Source organism: Gekko japonicus, unplaced genomic scaffold, assembly GCF_001447785.1.
Source record: "Gekko japonicus isolate JY-2015 unplaced genomic scaffold, Gekko_japonicus_V1.1 scaffold1, whole genome shotgun sequence".
NCBI lineage: Eukaryota > Metazoa > Chordata > Lepidosauria > Squamata > Gekkonidae > Gekko > Gekko japonicus.
The window spans coordinates 3,323,835-3,343,240 of NW_015164181.1; the positions used below are offsets into that span (position 1 = coordinate 3,323,835).

A 19,406-nucleotide genomic window follows, 5' to 3' on the forward strand; every position below is an offset into this window, starting at 1 on the left:
AGACACTTGGAAGGGGCCAGAGAGGCCACCTAGTCCACCCCCCTGCTCAGTGCAGGATCAGCCTAGAGCATCCCTGTCAAGTGTCCGTCCAGCTGCTGCTTGAAGACTGCCAGGGAGGGGGAGCGCACCACCTCCCAAGGCAGCTGATTCCACGGTTGCGCAACTCTAACTGTAAAAAGCTTTTTCCTAATATCCAGCTGTTTCTAATTTTCCTGCCCTTAATTTAAACCCATTATTGCAAGTCCTGTCCTCTGCTGCCAACAGGAACAGCTCCCTGCCCTCCTCTAAGTGACAGCCCTTCAAATACTTAAAAAGAGCAATCATGTGTGTGTGTCCCCCTCTCTCCAGACTGAACATTCCTAAGTCTTTCAAACTTTCCTTGGAGGGCTTAGTCTCCAGGCCCCTGATCATCTTCATTGCCCTCCTCTGCACCTGCTCTGTTCTGTCCGCATCCTTTTCGAAGTGAGGCCTCCAGATGTGTGGTCACCAGAAGCCTCTACTTTCAGCATGAGTGTTTTTTAAAGAAAAATCAGACAAATCCAAGTGGCTTCACTGAACTCCAGAACATGCCTGCAAGCACCAGTTGTCAGGAGGGCGGCCGCAGGAGATGACAGGTGCCTTCATTCCCTTCTCGCAAGCATCCTGGGGGCACCTATCAGATACTGGGCTAGAAGGATCCATTTGGGTTTGATCCAGGGAGGTTTACACATATTAGGCAGCTTACACAAAAGGACTTGCTTTCAAGGCAGGTCCATCATCAAGAGGTGAAATTGCTAGGGACGTACCAAGTCGTACTCCTCAGGGTCGGCAGACATGCCCCGCATGCCGTACCGGTGGGCATCTTTGGCCAGGCGGTTGCCAAACTCTTCAGCAGTCCCTGTCTGGGAGCCATAGAACACCACAATGTTTCTTCCCTAGAATAGGAGTGAAAAGAAAAAGAAAACGGGGATTAGCAACGTGCCTAAAAACATAGGCACTGGAATTGTTCATCCACTTTCAGACTTTGCCATTTGAGGGTCCTGATACAGGAGGTAGCGACCCTTGGTTCTTTCATCATCAGTCCTCCAGGGCTAGAACAGGCTCATCTGCATAAAGCAGCAGATGAATGCTTCAAGAGGGAATTAGATAAGCATATGGAGCAGAGGTCCATCAGTGGCTATTAGCCACAAGGAATAGATAGGAACTCTCGGTCAGGGGCAAATGATGCTCTGTATTCTTGGTGCCTGGGGGGGGGGCAACAGTGGGAGGGCTTCTGGTGTCCTGGCCCCACTGCTGGACCTCCTGATGGCACCTGGTATTTTTGGCCACTGTGTGACAGAGTGTTGGACTGGATGGGCCATTGGCCTGATCCAACATTGGCTTCTCTTATGTTCTTATGTTCTTACGTTGTCCCTGGACTGTACCACTGCTGACTGCAGGTGGTAAATAGCTAACTGGGGGTGAGGGGAGAAAAACAGCACATAAAGGAAAACTAGCCTATCTATCTCCCTGGCATGCTAGATTTCTACATGCAGTGATTTTTTAAAAAAACCACACTGCAGGGGAGTGATGGAGGTTGTATGTCTGAAATCCAAGAATGGCCCTATCATCTCATCTGCTACAAGGGCCTCATTATGGGTCTTTCTACGCTTTAGGCCCCAATCTTTGCACGCCACAAGGCCTTCTGGGTTTTACCTAAATGGCTCTCCAGGAAACTGGATCCTGGTGCCAGTTAAGTGGCCCCCCGAAGTGGTTTCTTTTGCCGCTATGGACTCAACTGACATTACTGACTTTAATGCATTTATAAGGTATTTAAATGTATCGTAAGCCGATTCGGGCACAGGGCTAAAGAAAATGTGGCTAATATCCAACCAGTCACCTCAAAACAAGGGAGCCGGGCTTGAAAGTGGTCCCCCCCCCCCCCCCCACCACTGTCAGCCAGGCAAAAGAACGCAGAGTCCAGACTAACGTACCGTCTTCTTCATTTTGTCAATAAAGCTGCCCTCACTGGTTGATGTTGTTCTGCAAGACAGAAAGTGGGAAAAAACATTCAGACTTCTGTATCCGTGTCAGTTATTTAAGAACATAATAGAAGCCAGTGTTGGATCAGGCCAATGGCCCATCCAGTCCAACGCTCTGTCACACAGTGGCCAAAAATACCAGGGGCCATCAGGAGGTTCAGAAGTGGGGCCAGGACACTAGAAGCCCTCCCACTGTTGCCCCCCCCCAAGCACCAAGGATACAGAGCATCCCTTGCCCCAGAGCCCCTATCTATACCTTGTGGCTAATAGCCACTGATCGACTTCTGCTCCATATGCTTATCTAATTCCCTCTTGAAGCCGTCCATGCTTGTAGCCGCAGCCACCTCCTGTGCCAGTGACTTTTTAAAAAAAACATTGAAGTGTCAGACAGTCATTTACACAGTCTCTCCCATCACAACTAGACAAGGTTGTCAAAGCAGTCTCATATACTGAAAGCTATTACTATGGCTACGCTCTACAGGTGAACGATTACCAAGGAAGTCCCCAGGTGCAAACCTACCTCAAAGTCGATAAAGGGGCCTACTGGTCCAGGGGTGTTGTAAAGATAAGCCAACACAAACTAAGCTCTTCGAACACTGTGAAGCCAATTTGTCACATGAATTTGAACATCTGTGTTCAGCTTGGAAAGAAGCTCACACTGGCTGCACATGGAACACACACAACTGCCCTTGTGAGGTGAGTGAGAAAGACTACTCCTACCCGAAGGACACCCAGAGAATCTGGCAGCCAAAGAAGGATTTGAACCTGAGTCTTCTGGTCCAAATCTGACGCTCTGTGCGCCGCACCGGAGTGGCTTGCTGTCTTAAGTATACTAATACTTAATATTATCTGGTGTTAGCCGGCGAACGGAAGGTTCGGCTCGCAAGATCAAAAAAACCCAAAAACCTAGAAGATCTCTTCGGCATCCAAGAAGCCTGTAATGGACCATTCTGGCCAGGCGGTGGCAGTTTGGAGCTGCGACCCAAAGAGTCCTGGAGAGGAAGAGCTGACGTCATCCAGCCAAGCCAAGCCGAGTGGGAAAAATGCCGTCCGGATCACGTCTGAGTTGCACTGAACTAATCCCCGTCGGCTGCAAAACGTGTGCTATGTAAAGATTATATGTGTTGTCCTCCCTTACCCCTATAAAGCATTGTTAGTCCCTTGTGAAATGAGTAACTGTAAATCGCTCAGAGCCAGCAGCTCTGCAAGGATTGAGCGATCAATAAATTGAAAGATTATTATTTATTATAAATACAGTCAACTCTGCGATTTCTTTGACTTAAAAACCCAGCGATAGGGCTTCTCGGTCTCATTCTGTACTAATTGCTTAAATGCCTTAATAAGAATATTACATCTTCTGGCATGATGCACCTTTGTCTTCTGGGAGGGATGCAATCCCCAAATATCACAACCAGGAATCTGCTCACCTCTGGGACTGTCTCCACCAGTATGGCCTCAGAAGAATGCTGAGATAACAACTTGCTGGTGACCCCTGGCCCCGACCTGGTGGGACTCTCTGCCAAACAATGTCCGGGCCCTGCAGGATCTGATGCAATTCCGCAGGGCCCGTAAGGTAGAGATGTGACGCCAGGCTCTTAGCTGAGGGCAGCAACAGGAAGTTAAGACCGGCACCCTCTCTCTTCTGTGGCTGTATCCTGCCCTGCCCTGCCCTGCCCTGCGGGACAGCAGTGTGGCCAGCGAGGGAGGATTACCGTATGCCATCTCGGATTGGTTTTAATTGATCGTTCTACTGTTGATAACTTTAAATAGATGTGAATTGTATTTAAACGTTGATGAGGTTGTAAATTGCCCAGAGCCTGCTTGCAGGGTGGGCGATTCATAAATCCAATTTAAAAATAAATAAATAAGAGGCTCTCCTGCATGAGACAGAGTCCAGCAGCATTTGAGAAAATAGATGCGTGGGGGAGAAAGGGCAATCCCCCCAGGGCCTGCTGTAAGTTGGGGGAGAGACCCTAGGCAAGACACACCCCTCCAGGAGAAGGAGGAGAAGACAGGATTTATACCCCGCCCTTCACTACCCAAGGGAGTCTCAGAGAGGCTTAAAAACTCCTCTCCCTTCCCCTCCCCACAACAGACACCCTGTGAGGTAGGTGGGGCTGAGAGAGCTCTGACAGAAACTGCTCCTTTTCAAGAACAGCTCTTATCAGAACTACAGCTTGCCCAAGGTCATCCAGCACCTGCAAGTGGAGGAGTGGGGACTCAAACCCGGTTCTCCCAGATCAGATTCCGCGCTCTTAACCACTACACCAAACTGGCTCTCAAGGGAGAAAGGAGGAAGGTGGGACTGTTTATTAGAGGCTCCTTCCTGGCACCACCCCCAGCATGGAACGGGAGATGGCCCCAGAGACCTCCAGGATAACCCCCAATTCCTGGAGGAAACTGATGGACAAAAGTCTACGACTGGCACAGTGGAATCTGCTAGGCCAGGCGCCTCTACGGAGGTCCTGCCATCTTAACCTTTCACCTGGCCCTGGGCCTCCCCTTCTAGGCACACTTCAGGAAGAGCTAATTCTGAAGACTGTGTGAATGCACACGCGCACACAAGCTGAAACATGCAGCTGCTCCACTAGCCCATCCAGCCTCCTATGCTTCCCAGACACATCTTGGGTAGGCTGGGGAGACTGGAAAGAGAAGCTCTCTGGGTTGCATTACCCAGGTGGCTCCTCACCTGCAGAACCCTCATGAGAACATAAGAGAGTAAGAAGAGCCCTGCTGGATCAGACCAGTGGTCCATCTAGTCCAGCATCCTGTCTCACACAGTGGCCAGCCAGTTACTCCAGAGGTCCAACAACAGGGCACAGAGGCCGAGGCCTTCCCCTGATGTTGCCTTCTGGCTCTGGGATTCAGAGGATTAGTGCTTCTGAACGTGGAGGTTCCCCTTCAGTAACCGTGGCTAGTAGTCACTGGTTGACCTATCCTCCACGACTCTGTCTTTTAAAGCTGCCACTCTCTCTACCCCATGCATAATTTTATAAACCTCTTATCATGTCCCCCCCTTAGTCATCCCTTTTCTAATCTGACTTCCTCCAGGAAGTCTGGTTTGCTCTGGCAAGTCCCCTTCACCTGACCAGACCAGGCTAGAAACAGACCAGGCTACTTCTTCACCCAAAGAGTGATTCACACATGGAATTCGCTGGCACAGAAGGGGGTGGCGGCTACAAGCATGGACAGCTTCAAAAGGGAATTGGATAAGTATATGGAGCATAAGTCCATCAGTGGCTATTAGCCACAAGGTATAGATAGTCAATCCTAAAAGAAATCAACCCTGACTGTTCCCTGGAAGGCCAGATAATGAAACTGAAGCTCAAATACTTTGGCCACCAAATGAGAAGGGAGCACTCACTGGAGAAGACCCTGATGCTGGGAAAGATTGAAGGTCAAAGAAGACAGGGACGGCAAAGGATGAGATGGTTAGACAGTGTCATCGATGCAACAAACATGAAGTTGAGCCAACTTCAGAGGACGGTGGAAGACAGGAGGGCCTGGCGGGAGCTAGTCCATGGGGTCGCGAAGAGTCAGACTCGACTGTGCGACTGAACAACAACAAAAATAGATAGGAACTCTCGGTCTGGGGCAAGTGATGCTCTGTATTCTTGGTGCTTGGGGTGGGGAGGCAACAGTGGGAGGGCTCCTAGTGTCCTGGCCCCACTGCTGGACTTCCTGATGGCCCCTGGTATTTTTGGCCACTGTGTGGCAGAGTGTTGGACTGGATGGGCCATTGGCCTGATCCAACACTGGCTTCTCTTATGGTCTTAAGATGGGCTGCCGTGCTGGAGGATCCCTGGCCCGAACTGGATCCGAATTCCCACCAGCCCTCGCCAGCCTCCTAACAAATCCCTCCCTGTCCTCATGGTGGCCGGCTCGGCCTTTCCACAAGGAGCGAGAGCTCCTCGAACACGAGCAGGCCAAAGTGCCAAAACTCCACTTCTGATGCAACGAGCCAGGGCTGCTTGCAAAGCCCTTCTTCGGACGGCACGAAGGACGAGCCGCATGAGGGCTCTCCAAGAACTGGCCTTCAGCTGTAACACATCTGGAAATAAATGAATCTGGCAGCGGAGCCTGGCGAGCTGGGGGAAGGGGGAGGAGGGACGGCTTCACTGGGTCCCATTTCAAAAGACAAAACGGGCAGTGAGCCAATCTCTCCCCCCCTTTCCTTCTAATTGGCTAAAATGCAGTGGCGGAGCCAAGAGAAGGGATGTGGGATCGGGCGTCTGTCACAATGGAAGAAGAATGTGTGGCCGGGTTTCCAGCGGGGAGAAGGAAGAAAACAGAAAGCGGGGCCAGCTATGGATTTAAAGGCAGGCGGAGCCAAGGTCCAGACTTCATAGAGAAAGGCGGAGCCTGACTGGAAAGGGGAGGGGCCAGGGGATAATTTTTGTAGATCCAAGGCATTGTGGATGAATAAAAAGACCACATGGAAGGACTAGAGTATTTAAGAAGGTGTTTCAGGAAAGGCTGCTCCAGTTCTACAGACTGTAAACAGTGACCAGGAAACGGATCCATGGCAGAGACCATATGCAGAAACATAACCACCCTGCAGTACACGTACACACGACAGATTTCTTGAATACGCGGAGGAGACCCAAGCTATGCACACATACGTAACAGCACAGAAACCTCTGAAACCCATTGCCAGGAGGCAAAAATGAGGGAGGGCCTTGGCCTCTATGGGGCTGCGGTGGCTCAAGTGGTTAAGACACTGAACTGCAGGCTGTGGAAGGTCAGTAGTTCAGCAGTTCGAGACCCAGGTGCCGCATGATGGAGTGAGCTCCCGTCTCTAGTTCCAGCTCCTGCCAACCTAGCAGTTCGAAAGCAAGAAATTGCAAATAGATAAATAGGTACCACTTCGGTGGGAAGGTAACAGCGTTCCGTGCGCCTTGGTGTTTAGTCATGCCGGCCACATGACCACGGAAATGTCTTTGGACAGCGCTGGCTCTTCAGCTTTGAAACGGAGATGAGCACCGCAACCCTAGAGTCGGATTCGACTGGCTTTCGATCAAGGGAAACCTTTACCTTTACCTTGGCCTCTATGCCTTGCTGGTTGGCCTCTGTGAAACGGGAGGCTGGACTAGATGGACTGCTGGTCTGATCCCACAGGGCTCTTCTTCTGTTCATAACTAGAATGGGTTTCAAGAAGTAGAGCTTCCTAGAGAAACTGACTGACTGCACTGCCTTGGTTATGGCCCACTGTGACCAAGGGAGACCTGTGTCCTGCTTCTCCTAGAAGTGCTGTCCTAGCAAATGGAAGGAGATTCTCTCCCCTTCTTGAATGGTGTGGGGCAAAACTCTTGGGCAGCAGTGGGTGGAAGGCAGGCCATGTCCCGCCAAGCCATTGCTGGCAGACCATCTAGCTGCTTGCAAAGGTAACACAACGGAGCTTGGCCTGATTCAGCAAGATGCTAGTGAAGCAGAAGATGTCCTCCGCCCAGATGACTTATGCTGACAGGGCTATTTTTGCGCAGGAACGGAGTTCCGGCTGGCTCCTGAGTTGGCCACGCCGAGCAGGAACTCATTAGCATAATAGGCCACACCCAACAGCAGGAACTCATTAGGATTGGCTACATTAGGGGTGTGTGGCCTAACATGCAAATAAGTTCCTGCTACAAAAAAAGCCCAGGGTTTTGACAACAAAGCAAACAGAATAAGAAGCAAAAGGTGGGTGTGGCTGGATGACCACACTTCTGGTGACACGGGTGTGTGTGGCCTAATATGCCAATGAGCTGTGCTATCAGGGGTGTGGCCTAATATGCTAATGAGTTTCTGCTGGGCTTTTTCTACAAAAAAAGCCCTGCTTATGCAAGAACTCAAGATGTCTTGTGTGCGTTCTCTTGCTTTGTAGATGCGACATACAGTGGTGGAACATCGGGATTCTGGTCCACCACCACCCCCAAAAAAGTTGCCAATCCTTCTCCCTAGGAGACCATGGCAACAGTGCCCTGAACTGAAGCCGGCAGCTACTCCGCTAGGTGCAAAAGGAGAGAACCACGGCCATTTTAATGAAAGGGTATCACTGAAATACCGATCCTCCCTGACCGAGGTGTTTTCTGGTTTGTGTCGATGGCCTCTTCCCTTCACAATGCACACAAAACTCATCCCTCCCCCCCCCAGGTAACATTTTTACCTACAGGCCTACCTCACACTTTTTGACAAGTGAGGAGCCAGGGTCTGGATCAGAGAGGGACACCTGGAGACACACAGCCCTGAAGGCAATTTGGTCCCCGGCCGGATCCCTATCACATTTTGACCCCAAGGTGTGGTTAAAACGCTGTCTACCCAGGCATTCCGGAGGAAAACTTTAGGAGACCGACTGGCCATGCTCTCACATGCGTTCAGGGGACAAGCCGAATCAGGAGGCAGTGGGCATACCTCTGGATCCCAGCAGACAACCAAAACTGTGCGGCTGCTACAGAGTTGGACTAGGATGGGGGGAGACCTGAGGTAAAATCCACCTGCTTAGCCCCAAAGCTCACTGGGTGACCTCGCGCCAGCCGTCTGCTCTCAGCCTCAGCCCCCAAACAGCTGTTGTACGGAGGGACAGGGCAGCAGCGGGTAGAAACACATCTGCTGCCTTAAGCTCCTTGCAGGAAGCAGAGGGCTTTGAAAGACGAGATAAACTGGCTAGTGGCTCAGGCTCCTCAGCAGGGATTCCTGGCTCCTTTTCCCTCCAAGGGTCCCAGTGAATCGACCTCCTCCTCAGATACCCCTTCCAGGTTTAAACTCTAGCAGGTAACAGAATATGACAGTGCTGGCAAAGATCTTCACTGATTTATTATTACTTAACGGGTTTATTCAGATGACGTGTGCCGGGTGCAACTTGATAAAAAACTCTCGACGACGCTGCCAATATCCGTTCAACGTGTCTGCCAGGCGGGGTCCAGGCAGGACATTCGGCGGTGTCGATTTGCAACTGGGTATTTTTGCCGCTTAGGGGGGGCTCGTCCGTGGAGGGCTCCCTCTCTGCCTGGCCTTCCGTCTGTGGCACAGACACAGCGGCCGACGTTGCTGCGATTCACAAAATTGCCTTTGCAGAGCTCTCCTCCAAATGGAAGAGATTTCGCCTCGTTTCTTAGCAGCCTTGCTCTGCTGCTCAGCTGATTTCGAGGGTCAGGATGTTCTGCCCACCTAGAGCATCGACTCCTACCTTTGTGCTAGTTAAAAGCCGATGACGCTTACTCCCACTTTCCCTCTTCAAACTTCGAGAGCCTCTCCCCCAGTGAATACTACTGACATCGCCATCAACACATATGTTCTTGAAACGCGGCCCTTTCATTTCGCTTTGGTTCCTCACCGAGTTTCACCAACATGACTTGGAATGCCCAACCCTCAATCTGAGTACTAGTCAATGTATTACATCTGGGTGCCCAATGTGGGGCCCACGGAGCCTGCCAACACCTCTTCTGTGTTTTTAGAAGTGGGAGGGGCCAGGTAGGCTTTGCCCTCCAAGGCTTCTGATTGGCTGTACAGATTTTTTTTAATGTTGCATTGGCCACCGCTGCCACCATAGCACAAGGATCTGCACTGTGCCACTGAAGTTGAGCTGTGGCCGTCGCTTTGTGGCCGGCTCCGCCTCCTGTGGCGGCCATTTCTGGCGGCCATTTTGTTGCTGTGCCCACCATGCAGTGTCAGAACTCCAAATATGCCTGCAGGCTCAAAAACACGGGGAACCCCTTATGACGTTACCACCCCGTCCTCCCTCTAAGGAACCTTTTATCCTGTGAGGCAGGACAGGCACAACGCGTGTGACTGGAACGTTCCACGGCCGAGTATGGAGCAGAGCCCAGACCTTCCCAGTCTTAGTCCAACACCCCAATCACTACACCACACTACCTCTCTATCCACACATATCTTACAGGGCTCTTTTTGTAGAAAAAGCCCAGCAGGAACTCATTAGCATAATAGGCCACACCCAACAGCAGAAACTCATTAGCATACTGGGCCACACCCCTGACAGCACAGCTCATTAGCACATTAGGCCACACCCCCATGTTACCAGAAGTGTGGTCATCCAGCCACACCCACCTTTTGCTTCTTATTCTGTTTACCTTGTTTGTTGTCAAAACCCAGGGCTCATGAAAACCCATAAAGAAACAGATGTAAGTCTTCAAGGTGCCGCTGGACTTCCTGTTTTGTTTAGCCTTCAACAACGCCATTCCTCTCTAAGCCTTAGCCCTGCATGAGTAAAACTGGGACAGCAACACTCATTCCCCTAACAGGGCTGTTGGAAAAAAGCAGGCAAAGTACTTTTATGTGCAATAATCATTATTAAGGCTGGGGAGAGAGGCTGAAACATTTTGACACTCTTCTCTGCGCAAGGCTTGGATCCGGAAGATGTCACGTTGCGGCTTATACATTTGGAAATACATTCCTTGCCCTGGCCCGCCTAAGTTTAGTGCTCCATACACCCAGAGGACACTTGGGGGAAACAGGAAAGAGAGACACAAATGTAAAATGAAGAAGGAGAGAAGAAGAGATTGGATTTATACCCCGCCCTTCACTCAGAGGGGCTTACGCTCTCCTTTCCCTTCCCCTCCCCACAACAGACACCCTGTGAGGTAGGTGGGGCTGAGAGAGCTCTTTCGACGACTGATCTTGAGAAAACAGCTCTCAGAGAACTGTGACTGACCCAAGGTCACCCAGCTGGTTGCGGGTGGGGGAGTGTGGAATCAAACCCGGTTCTCCCAGATTCGAGTCCACCGCTCCTAACCACTGCACCAAAATGAAGTCACCCACAAGAGCGGCTGCTGTCCCACATGCCCTTCTGAAATCCACAACACTCTCCGCAGGCTGAACGTCCCCAGATGCCTTCCCCTCCCACCTCTCCTGCCTGAGCCCCGTTCTCAGACCAGACCAGCCCGGCATGTGAAACAGGCGGCGCAGGGAGGGCAGCCGTACCACTCGCGGGAGGCTGAGAGGGGTGCTCGGAAGTGAAAGAGAAACTCACCCCCCAGGAGAAAGTTCCTCCTGCAGTCCGGAGTACGTACAGCCCATGGTGAGCTTGGAATCGTGGCGGGGCTCCCGAGACCCCGCAGTTTCATGCCAGCCGCGGGGAGCCGGGAGAGGCTAAACTCTGCTCTGCAGACGGATGCGCCCACAGGTTCTCATCCTATCCCCCTTGGCGCTTGCAGCCAGCCGCCGGCCTCCTCCCGTCAAAAGGCAGCGGGGCCAGCATACCAAGGCGCTGTGGCCACTCCGTCCTCTGGGACTCGTGCCGGCTGTTTTTGAAGTTACCCGGAGGGTCCGGCACAGTCCCAAGAACTCCCAACATCTGGCAGCCACAGAAAGGAATGAGGGGAGAGACTCAAGAATGAAAACTCCCAGGGTTCCTTGCAACACAAGACACCCCCCACACACACACACAAACACTTCTGCTATTTAAAAGGGGGGGGGAGGGAATCGTTTCCCAGTAAAGGACTTCTGTTACCCGGGCAACAGTTTTTACATCAGAGTTCTCTTTTAATTAGAAAAGAGCTCTCTCTTTTTAATTAAAAGCAACCCTCTTGCTCCAGTGGTTAAACACGGCTGCAGGATCTATTTACGAGAAGTCCAAATTGATTTAATGAATTAGGAAATGAAGATGCCCTGCTTGTTAGCGGCACTAAGTTTATTATCGTCTGCTCCGGCTGGCAACGCTTGCCAGGGTCTCCAGCAGGGAAGGATCTCTGGAGATGCCAGGTATTAAATCTGAGGGGTTTGCAGGCCAGCCAGGCTTTTTACCAGGGACCAATGCTCCCTCTAAACTGTGGAGTCTTGTGAGCAAAAATTCTACTTTGTGAGCTACCGGCATTAAAGTTGTGAGCGAGCGATTTGGCCGCTGCATAAATTAGTTTGCTCTGGAGCCATCCTTCCTGAGTGAAGGCAAAAATATGTGAGCCGGAGGCTAAAAAACTGAGCTAGCTCACACTAACTCAGCTTAGAGGGAACACTGCCAGGGAGCTATGGTTTCTTTTGGCCGGGCAGGGGGCAGCAGGAAGGAAGATGCCACAAGTGGCAGTCATCCAGATCCTAGTTTGCTCTTCTCTTGCCTGCCCCCCCCAACCCCTTGCTCCAGAAAAGCCCTTTCAAAACAGACGGAAAGGAGGGGGTCAAAGAGTTAATACTCTCACCCTAAGGCCGTAAGTTGGATCAACAGAACTATGTTACCTGTCTTTTGGAAGCTGCCTGCTGCATCTCTGTGTGAGTCAGTGCAGAGCACTGATTTCAGTCGGGGGCAAGCACAGCAAATGGGGACAGAAATGGCGGGTTTCTCTGACAGCCCACCAAAAAAGCCTTCCTAAACATGAAGTGTGCCTCCAAATTTAAATTCCCAAGAAAAAGTATCTTTACGACCACGCTTTGGGGGATACAGTGAGAAATACTGGGAGAGAAGGAGGAGGAGGAGGAATTTGATTTATACCCTGCCCTTCATTTGGAGTTTCAGAGCAGCTTACAAACTCCTTTCCCTTCCCCTCCCCACAACAGACACCCTGGGAGGTAGGTGGGGCTGAGAGAGCTCTGACAGAAACTGCTCTTTTCCAAGAACAGCTGTGCCAGAACTATGGCTTGCCCAAGGTCATCCAGCCAGGTGCGAGTGGAGGAGTGGGGAATCAAACCCGGTTCTCCCACATTAGAGTCCGTGCGTGGATGTAAATGAGAACAGCCCTACCACGTTTCCAGGGGGACGACGACAAAGCAAGCCATAGTTCCAAGCAATGTTCCCTCTAAGCTGTGGAGTCGTGTGAGCCAAAAGTCTGCTTTGTGAGTTACTGGCTTTAAAGTTGTGAGCCGGCGATTTGGCTACTGCCTAAACCAGTTCGCTCTGGAGCCGTCCCTTCCTGAGCGAAGACAAAAAATCTGTGAGCCGGAGGCTAAAAAAGTGTGAGCTGGCTCACACTAACTCAGCTTAGAGGGAACACTGGTTACAAGCCTTTTGATTCTTGGGTCGGGCTCTGATTCTTCCTCGGGCTCCACGGGAAACAAAGAACTGTTGCCCCAACTTGTAACTTCCCCAGCGCAGGGAAGTCTGACCCAGGACTGAATGTTCCCGTCCTTCAGGGTATGGCCCAGGTGCAACTGAGCTCCCGAGATTATTGCTATAGGTTTTTCTACGACTATGGCAAACCATAGGACAAGGCAGTAATTACTAGAACAACCCCACCAAACCCCATGTTCATATGTTCTCATCAGAGCTAATTCAAACATTGAGAACAGCACAAAGTACACGTCAGTGCAGCATGGCGGTGGAAACGTCAGCCTCGGATCAGAGAAACCCGAGTTCAAATCCCATCTGCTTGTGGCGAGGGCAAAATAAGGACTATGTACAGTATCCTGAATTCCTTGGTGAGACCTCAGCAGACCAGAGGTCATTTCGGAGGGAAACATGGGGGAACACGTTTCCCCCGGGTGAAGTACGGGGGGCGGGGCACATGACGAAGTCCCGCCCCTTGCTTCCGGCCGCCCCGCTTCCGGCCCTCATTCAGCCAGGAGGAGGCAGGAGAAGAGGGAGGGTAAGTTGCTTCCTCCCTGCCTCTCCCCACCCCTGCCTCCCTGGGGCCAGAGAGGGCCTTCGCGGGGCTTCCTTGCACTCCCGCCGGCCTTGCAGGTCCACCGCCGGGACCCTCATGGGGCTCAGCAGTGGAGCTGCAAGGCCGGCGGCGGCAGCCGGGACCGTTGGGGGTGGTGTGTGTGGCCTTATGACACACTTCCGGTGATGTCAGGGGGTGTGGCCTTATGACACACTTCCGGTGATGTCAGGGGGTGTGGCATATGCTAATGAGTTATGCTAATGAGTTCCCCTAGCTCTTTTTCTACGAAATGACCCCTGCAGCAGACTATACCACCACAAGGTCCACCTTCCAAAGCAGCCGTTTTCTCCCAGGAAACTGAGATCAGAAGAAGAGGAGGAGGAGGAGGAGGAGGAGGAGGAGGAGGAGGAGGAGAAGACTGGATTTATTCCCTGCCCTTCACTACCCAAAGGAGTCTCAGAGCGGCTTACAAACTCCTTTCCCTTCCCTTCCCACCCCTCCACAACAGACACCCTGTGAGGTAGGTGGGGCTGAGAGAGAAGACTGTCTGGGTGGGGTGGAACCTTTTCCAGAATGCAATTTGTACCTGGACAGCCCTGCCTGTACATCATATGAACTGGCTGTGACTGCTAGAAGGGAAATCACTTCAGCAAGGCTTTTATTCTCCTTCCAAAAAGCTGCTGTGGCAAATGCTAACCCTTCTGCTCCACTGAGAAAAGTTTATTTATTAAAATATTTTTGGCCCACTTCTCCATTTGGCTCAGGTTTGAGGCCTTCCTCCAATTTAAGGAGTCTTAAGCGGCTTTTCCATTGGAGAAAGATGCATGTCAAATGAGGCAGTCAGTAAATCTAGCTTCTTGAAATATTCCAGCATGCAGAACACCTATGGGAACCTGGAGAAAACCCACTGATATATGCAGACTCGTGCACATGGGTCTCTGTGCAAATCAGCTGACTGATCACATATGGGTATATATGACCCCCTGTCATTTGAACTTTACCTAATACGGTCAGGTATTCTCTGAAGCCAAGAATGCCACTTTGTGGGTGGAGAGCTTCCCTTTTCAATTTAACGCCGGTTGCATTAGTTAGCTTACCTCACCCTCACCTTCGCTGGCCACCTGCCAGAACTGCAGGATCCTGCCAACAGGAAGAACCAACTTGCTAACCAATTGGCACGACCACATCACAAAACCGACTGCTGCGTTTCACCAATAGCTACTACTTCTCTGTATTTCAGCAACAGCTGTTACTTTGCTTTATTTCTACACAATTTTGTTTTTTTTTTGTTTTTTTAAAGAATCATAACTGAAGATTGGCTCTGGCGACTTAAGGTAAAAGCCAAAAGACTTTCAACCTTCTACAATCATCATTCCAGAGTAGTCACCATGCATGTCTGTTGCAGGAAAATTCAACAGAAGTCCAGTGGCCCCTTAAAGATTAGTTTTTACAACTCCACATGGACTTCTGTTTAATTTCACAATAATGGTTAACCTACTTCAGTAGGAGTAACAAACTCACTGATGACTAATGCAACTTTTTTGTTCAATCAAGTCTGCATTTTAAGTATATATACATACGTACACATAAATATGTCCTTCAGATTTGTCCACATGAAGCTGCCTTCTGCCAAGGCAGTCTATCTGCCTGCCTAACTCAATCTTGTCTTCTCAGACCAGCAGTGGCTCTCTGGGAACTCAGGAAGTCAAGGGCCTTCCCCAACAGCAGACAAGCGAGTTGCTGAAAACTGAATCTGGAACCTTCTGCATGGCCACAGAACCACCTTGCAATGGACCTTGCAATCAGGGTCGGCCTGAGGTTTTCTTGAGCACTAGGCGAGGCTAGTTTGTGGCGCCCCCCCCCCCCCCGGCAAGGCTGCCTTGTAGCACCCCCCCTCACCAGGGGGGGAGGAGGAAGTGCCCCCAACACCAAGCTGCTGCTGCGGCAGGACTGCCACCGCTGCCAGGTAGACCGACAGCACAGGGCCGAAGGGCGCCTTGGAAGCGGCTACAGAGGAGGTGCAGAAAGGCTCGACATGGCCATAGAACACATCCGACGCGGGCTGCGGAGGCGCGCTGGGGTTGCACCCGCCATGGGAGGGCTTCAGGTGCCCCCGCCAGGAAAGCCAGGAAAGCAGCCCCACCGCCGCTGGCCGGGGTTACACTTTAAAGAGCGCCTTCCCGCTGCTCTAGGGGCAGCGAAGGGGCGCGCTGAAACAGCATGCACCCAGAAAGTCATGCAGGGGGCCGGGCAAAGAGGCGGCGGTGGCCAGGGCGTGCGACGCGAGCTTTTGGCGGGGGCGGGGGGCTTTTGGCAGGGGGAGGGTGGCTCAGTCCAGCGCCCCCATGATGGCCCCGCCCTCTATGCGAGAGTCTAGCTCGCCTAGTGAGCAAGCCGGCCCTGCTTGCAATGAACCAGACCTCCTCTAACTGCTCAAACCACCCATCCCCATGTCAACCACTTACGTTGTCGGCTGGATTTTTGTGAAATCTGGGACCTCCTCTTTTTTCTTGCGGAAGAAAAACCAGTAGGTCAAGAGACCGATGATGGCGGCTAAGAGGAACATGTCTATTATCATGCTCGAGGAATCGGAAGCTTCCAGGCCCTACGCAGAGGAAAATTCTTACGGGGTCGACGCTGTCCTCTTGGTGGCTGAGAAGCTGAAAAGGGAGACAGAAAGCAGGGGAGTGTCAGCTTTGTTTAACCTTTAAGATGTCAAAAATGTTACCCATCTAAACATTAACAGGTTAACAATCTAGGTCGACCAGAGGTACGTGCTTACAAGTTATCTCCCAAACCAGTTTGGTGTAGTGGTTAAGACTTTAATCTGAAGAAGCGGGTTTGATTCCTCACTCCTCCATATGCAGCCAGCTGGGTGGCCTTGGGTCAGTCACAGCTCGCTCAGAGCTGTTCTCTCGAGAGCAGTTCTCTCAGAACTCTCTCAGCCCTACCTACCTCACAGGGTGTCTGCTGTGGGGAGAGGAAGGAAAGGAGACTATAAGTCCCCCTGAGACTCCGAGTGAAGGGCATGGTATACATCCAATCTCTTTTTCTTATCAGAATTCTTACTGATTTGGCTGGTGGAAATCACTGCCACAACCTCTGGTGGCGGCCGCTGACTTAGATGGATGTAATCAGCCAAGGAAGTTAAATAGGACCTTCATGTTCATACATACCAGGCACTGGGGGCAAAGAGTGAGTAGGACTGTCACCTTGATGCCTGACTTGTAGGTTGGAAATGGGAGGCTAGGCTTAGAATGCCCTTTAGTCTAACCCTTAACAGTAGTAGTCACAAGGAGGAGAACAGTGCATATACTGAACCAACAATGGCAAAAACACTGTAATGAAATGCTAAATATAGTGATAAATGTGAAAATATATTATTATTTAAAGAAACATATACAACACTGTGAAATACATGCCATAAATGTTCTAAGGAGGCTATACCACCATTAGATAGATTTCTCCCCACGTTTATTTTATATATTTTGAATTAAATTACAAACATTTCAGTATTTCAGATTACACACATTTTTAGAGTCTTTATATCTATTTGCATATCATTTTACTATTATATACATATCCCATTTTACTTTCCCTTTATTCTATTCTTACATGCTTTATCCAGTTATAAACCTTTGTCCATCTTGTATTCTGTACCTTTTGGTCTTTATTTTGCAAAATTAAACTCAAATTGTCCATTTGCGCTAACTCAAGGAGTTTAGTTATTAGATCTTCTTTTGAGGGAATTTTATCTGTTTCCCAGTTTTTGGCCACTAAAATTCTTGCAGCAGTTACAAATATATACTAACAAATATGCATCTTGTTTAATACATCCCTTCGGAGTTACATTCAATAAATAAGTTTCAGGTGCTAACATGACATCTAGACTTAATATCTCAAAAATAATACTTTGTACCATTTTCCAGTATTTACGCATTTTACCACAACTCCACCACATATGATAAAAGTCCCCACATTAGATTTACATTTCCAACATTTGTTGGATACTTGTGGATAGCATTTTGCAATTTTGTCCGGGGACCAATACCATCTATGGAACATTTTGTATATATTTTCTTTATATGAAATGGATCTCATAAATTTAGCAGTTTTCCATACTTTATCCCACTGCTCAGATTCTAGCACCTTGGCCATATCCTGCATCCATGAAATCATGACAGTTTTAATGTTTTCATCCAATTTATAGTCTTCTAATAAGAATCTATAAAGTTTTTGAATTAATTTATCGCTAGATGAAAGCCAAATTTTATCCAGTTGCGTATTGTTGCATATTACGTATAGATTTCTGATTGATTTTCAGCTTTACATTTTGAAGGGTGCCCATACAAGAACACATGCAGACAAACGACTACTTTTGGAAATGTTGCCACCTTTAAAGGTTGTTACATAATAACTGCAGTTGTTATTTACTGCTGAAACCGATTCTAGTTTCATCGAAGAAGTTTACCGAAACGAGGTGTTTTATATCCGCAATCCTCGTGTGACTCTTCTTGACTGACTCTTCCTGATTATTTTGATCATGATTTTCTTAGACGTGAATCTTCTACAATACTTGATTTTCACATCTTGATCATGATTTACTGGTACGTTTTGCAGTTTGATATCGAGAACATTCACGTCGTGTATTTCACAGTGTTTTTGCTATTGTTGGCTCTTCAGCCTAACCCAGCAGGGCTCATCTTATGGATTTCCCCCACCCCTATATGAGTGAGGGATCGTGTCTGATGACTGGATGCAATCTCAGCTGCATCCTGGCTGCCCACATCAAGTACCGTCACCACTCCCCAAAATCTCTTGCAACAGGGCACGTGGGGGTGGTAATTGTAAGAAACACACCAGCAACCTGACCTCTCCTTCAGAAGGGAAACTCACGTACACCCTGACTAAACATCCTTCCTTGTATGACTGCTGTTTCTTCCAACACCACAAGCAAAACAAAAAAAATACTTCCATCCTCTCTCATTAGCCATATATTCGAGACAGCTAAGTTTCCAAAACAAAGAGAGAGACCACAACAGGACGCAGTTAGCTAATGCATCAAAACCACACACCAAAGAAGAAGGAGAGAGAAGAAGAGATTGGATTTATGCCCCACCCTTTATCCTCTGGTTATAATAGTAACATCTGAGCTGAATAGGCTTGCTGTCAGTTCTAGCCCCGCGCTGGTGTGAGCTGCCAGCCTTGTCCCCAGGTCGCCGTCTACCCAGCGGTTTGAAAGCTTCGGCGAGTAGATAAAATGGGTACCACTCCTTAGAGAGAGTGGGCACACTGAACCTCGTGAGGTGGAGCGGTGTTAGCCGGCGAACGGAAGTCCAGCTCGCATGATGGAAAGCCTAGAGATATCTCCTCGGCGTGAAGAAAAGCCTGTAATGAGCCGTCCGGCCAGGCGATGGCAGTGTGGCACTACAACTCAAGGAGTCTGGAGAAAAGCTGACACCATCAATCTCGTCGGCTGTGAATGTGTGCAATTTAAGATGTATATATGTTGTCCTCCCTTACCCCACAAAGCATTGTTAGTCCCTCGTGAAAAATGAGTAACTGTAAATCGCTCAGAGCCAGCAAGCTCTGCAGGATTGAGCGACCAATAAATTGAAAGATTATTATTATTATTATTATTACCACCCAAGGGAGTCTCAGAGCGGCTTACAAACTCCTTTCCCTTCCCCTCCCCACAACAGACACCCTGTGAGGTAGGTGGGGCTGAGAGAGCTCTGACAGAAACTGCTCTTTTTCAAGAACACCTCTGACAGAACTATGGATTGCCCAAGGTCATCCAGCAGGTGCAAGTGGAGGAGTGGGGAATCAAACCCGGTTCTCCCAGATGAGAGTCCGCGCACTTAACCACTACACCAAAACCCAG

The 19,406-nt window shown here is 49.9% G+C and overlaps 1 protein-coding gene across 3 annotated transcripts in view; it reads right to left on the bottom strand.

Moving 5' to 3' along the window:
* POR (P450 (cytochrome) oxidoreductase) overlaps positions 1-19,406 on the bottom strand; it is an 83,810-nt gene that overhangs the window by 22,300 nt on the left and 42,104 nt on the right. For all 3 annotated transcript variants that reach the window (XM_015407988.1, XM_015407987.1, XM_015407989.1), the window contains 3 exons: positions 15,988-16,182; positions 1,953-2,001; positions 786-914 (listed from right to left, as the gene is read on the bottom strand). In XM_015407988.1, coding sequence (XP_015263474.1) covers positions 786-914; positions 1,953-2,001; positions 15,988-16,100 — 291 coding nt within the window. In that variant the 5' untranslated portion in view covers positions 16,101-16,182. The remainder of the gene's footprint in view (positions 1-785; positions 915-1,952; positions 2,002-15,987; positions 16,183-19,406) is intronic.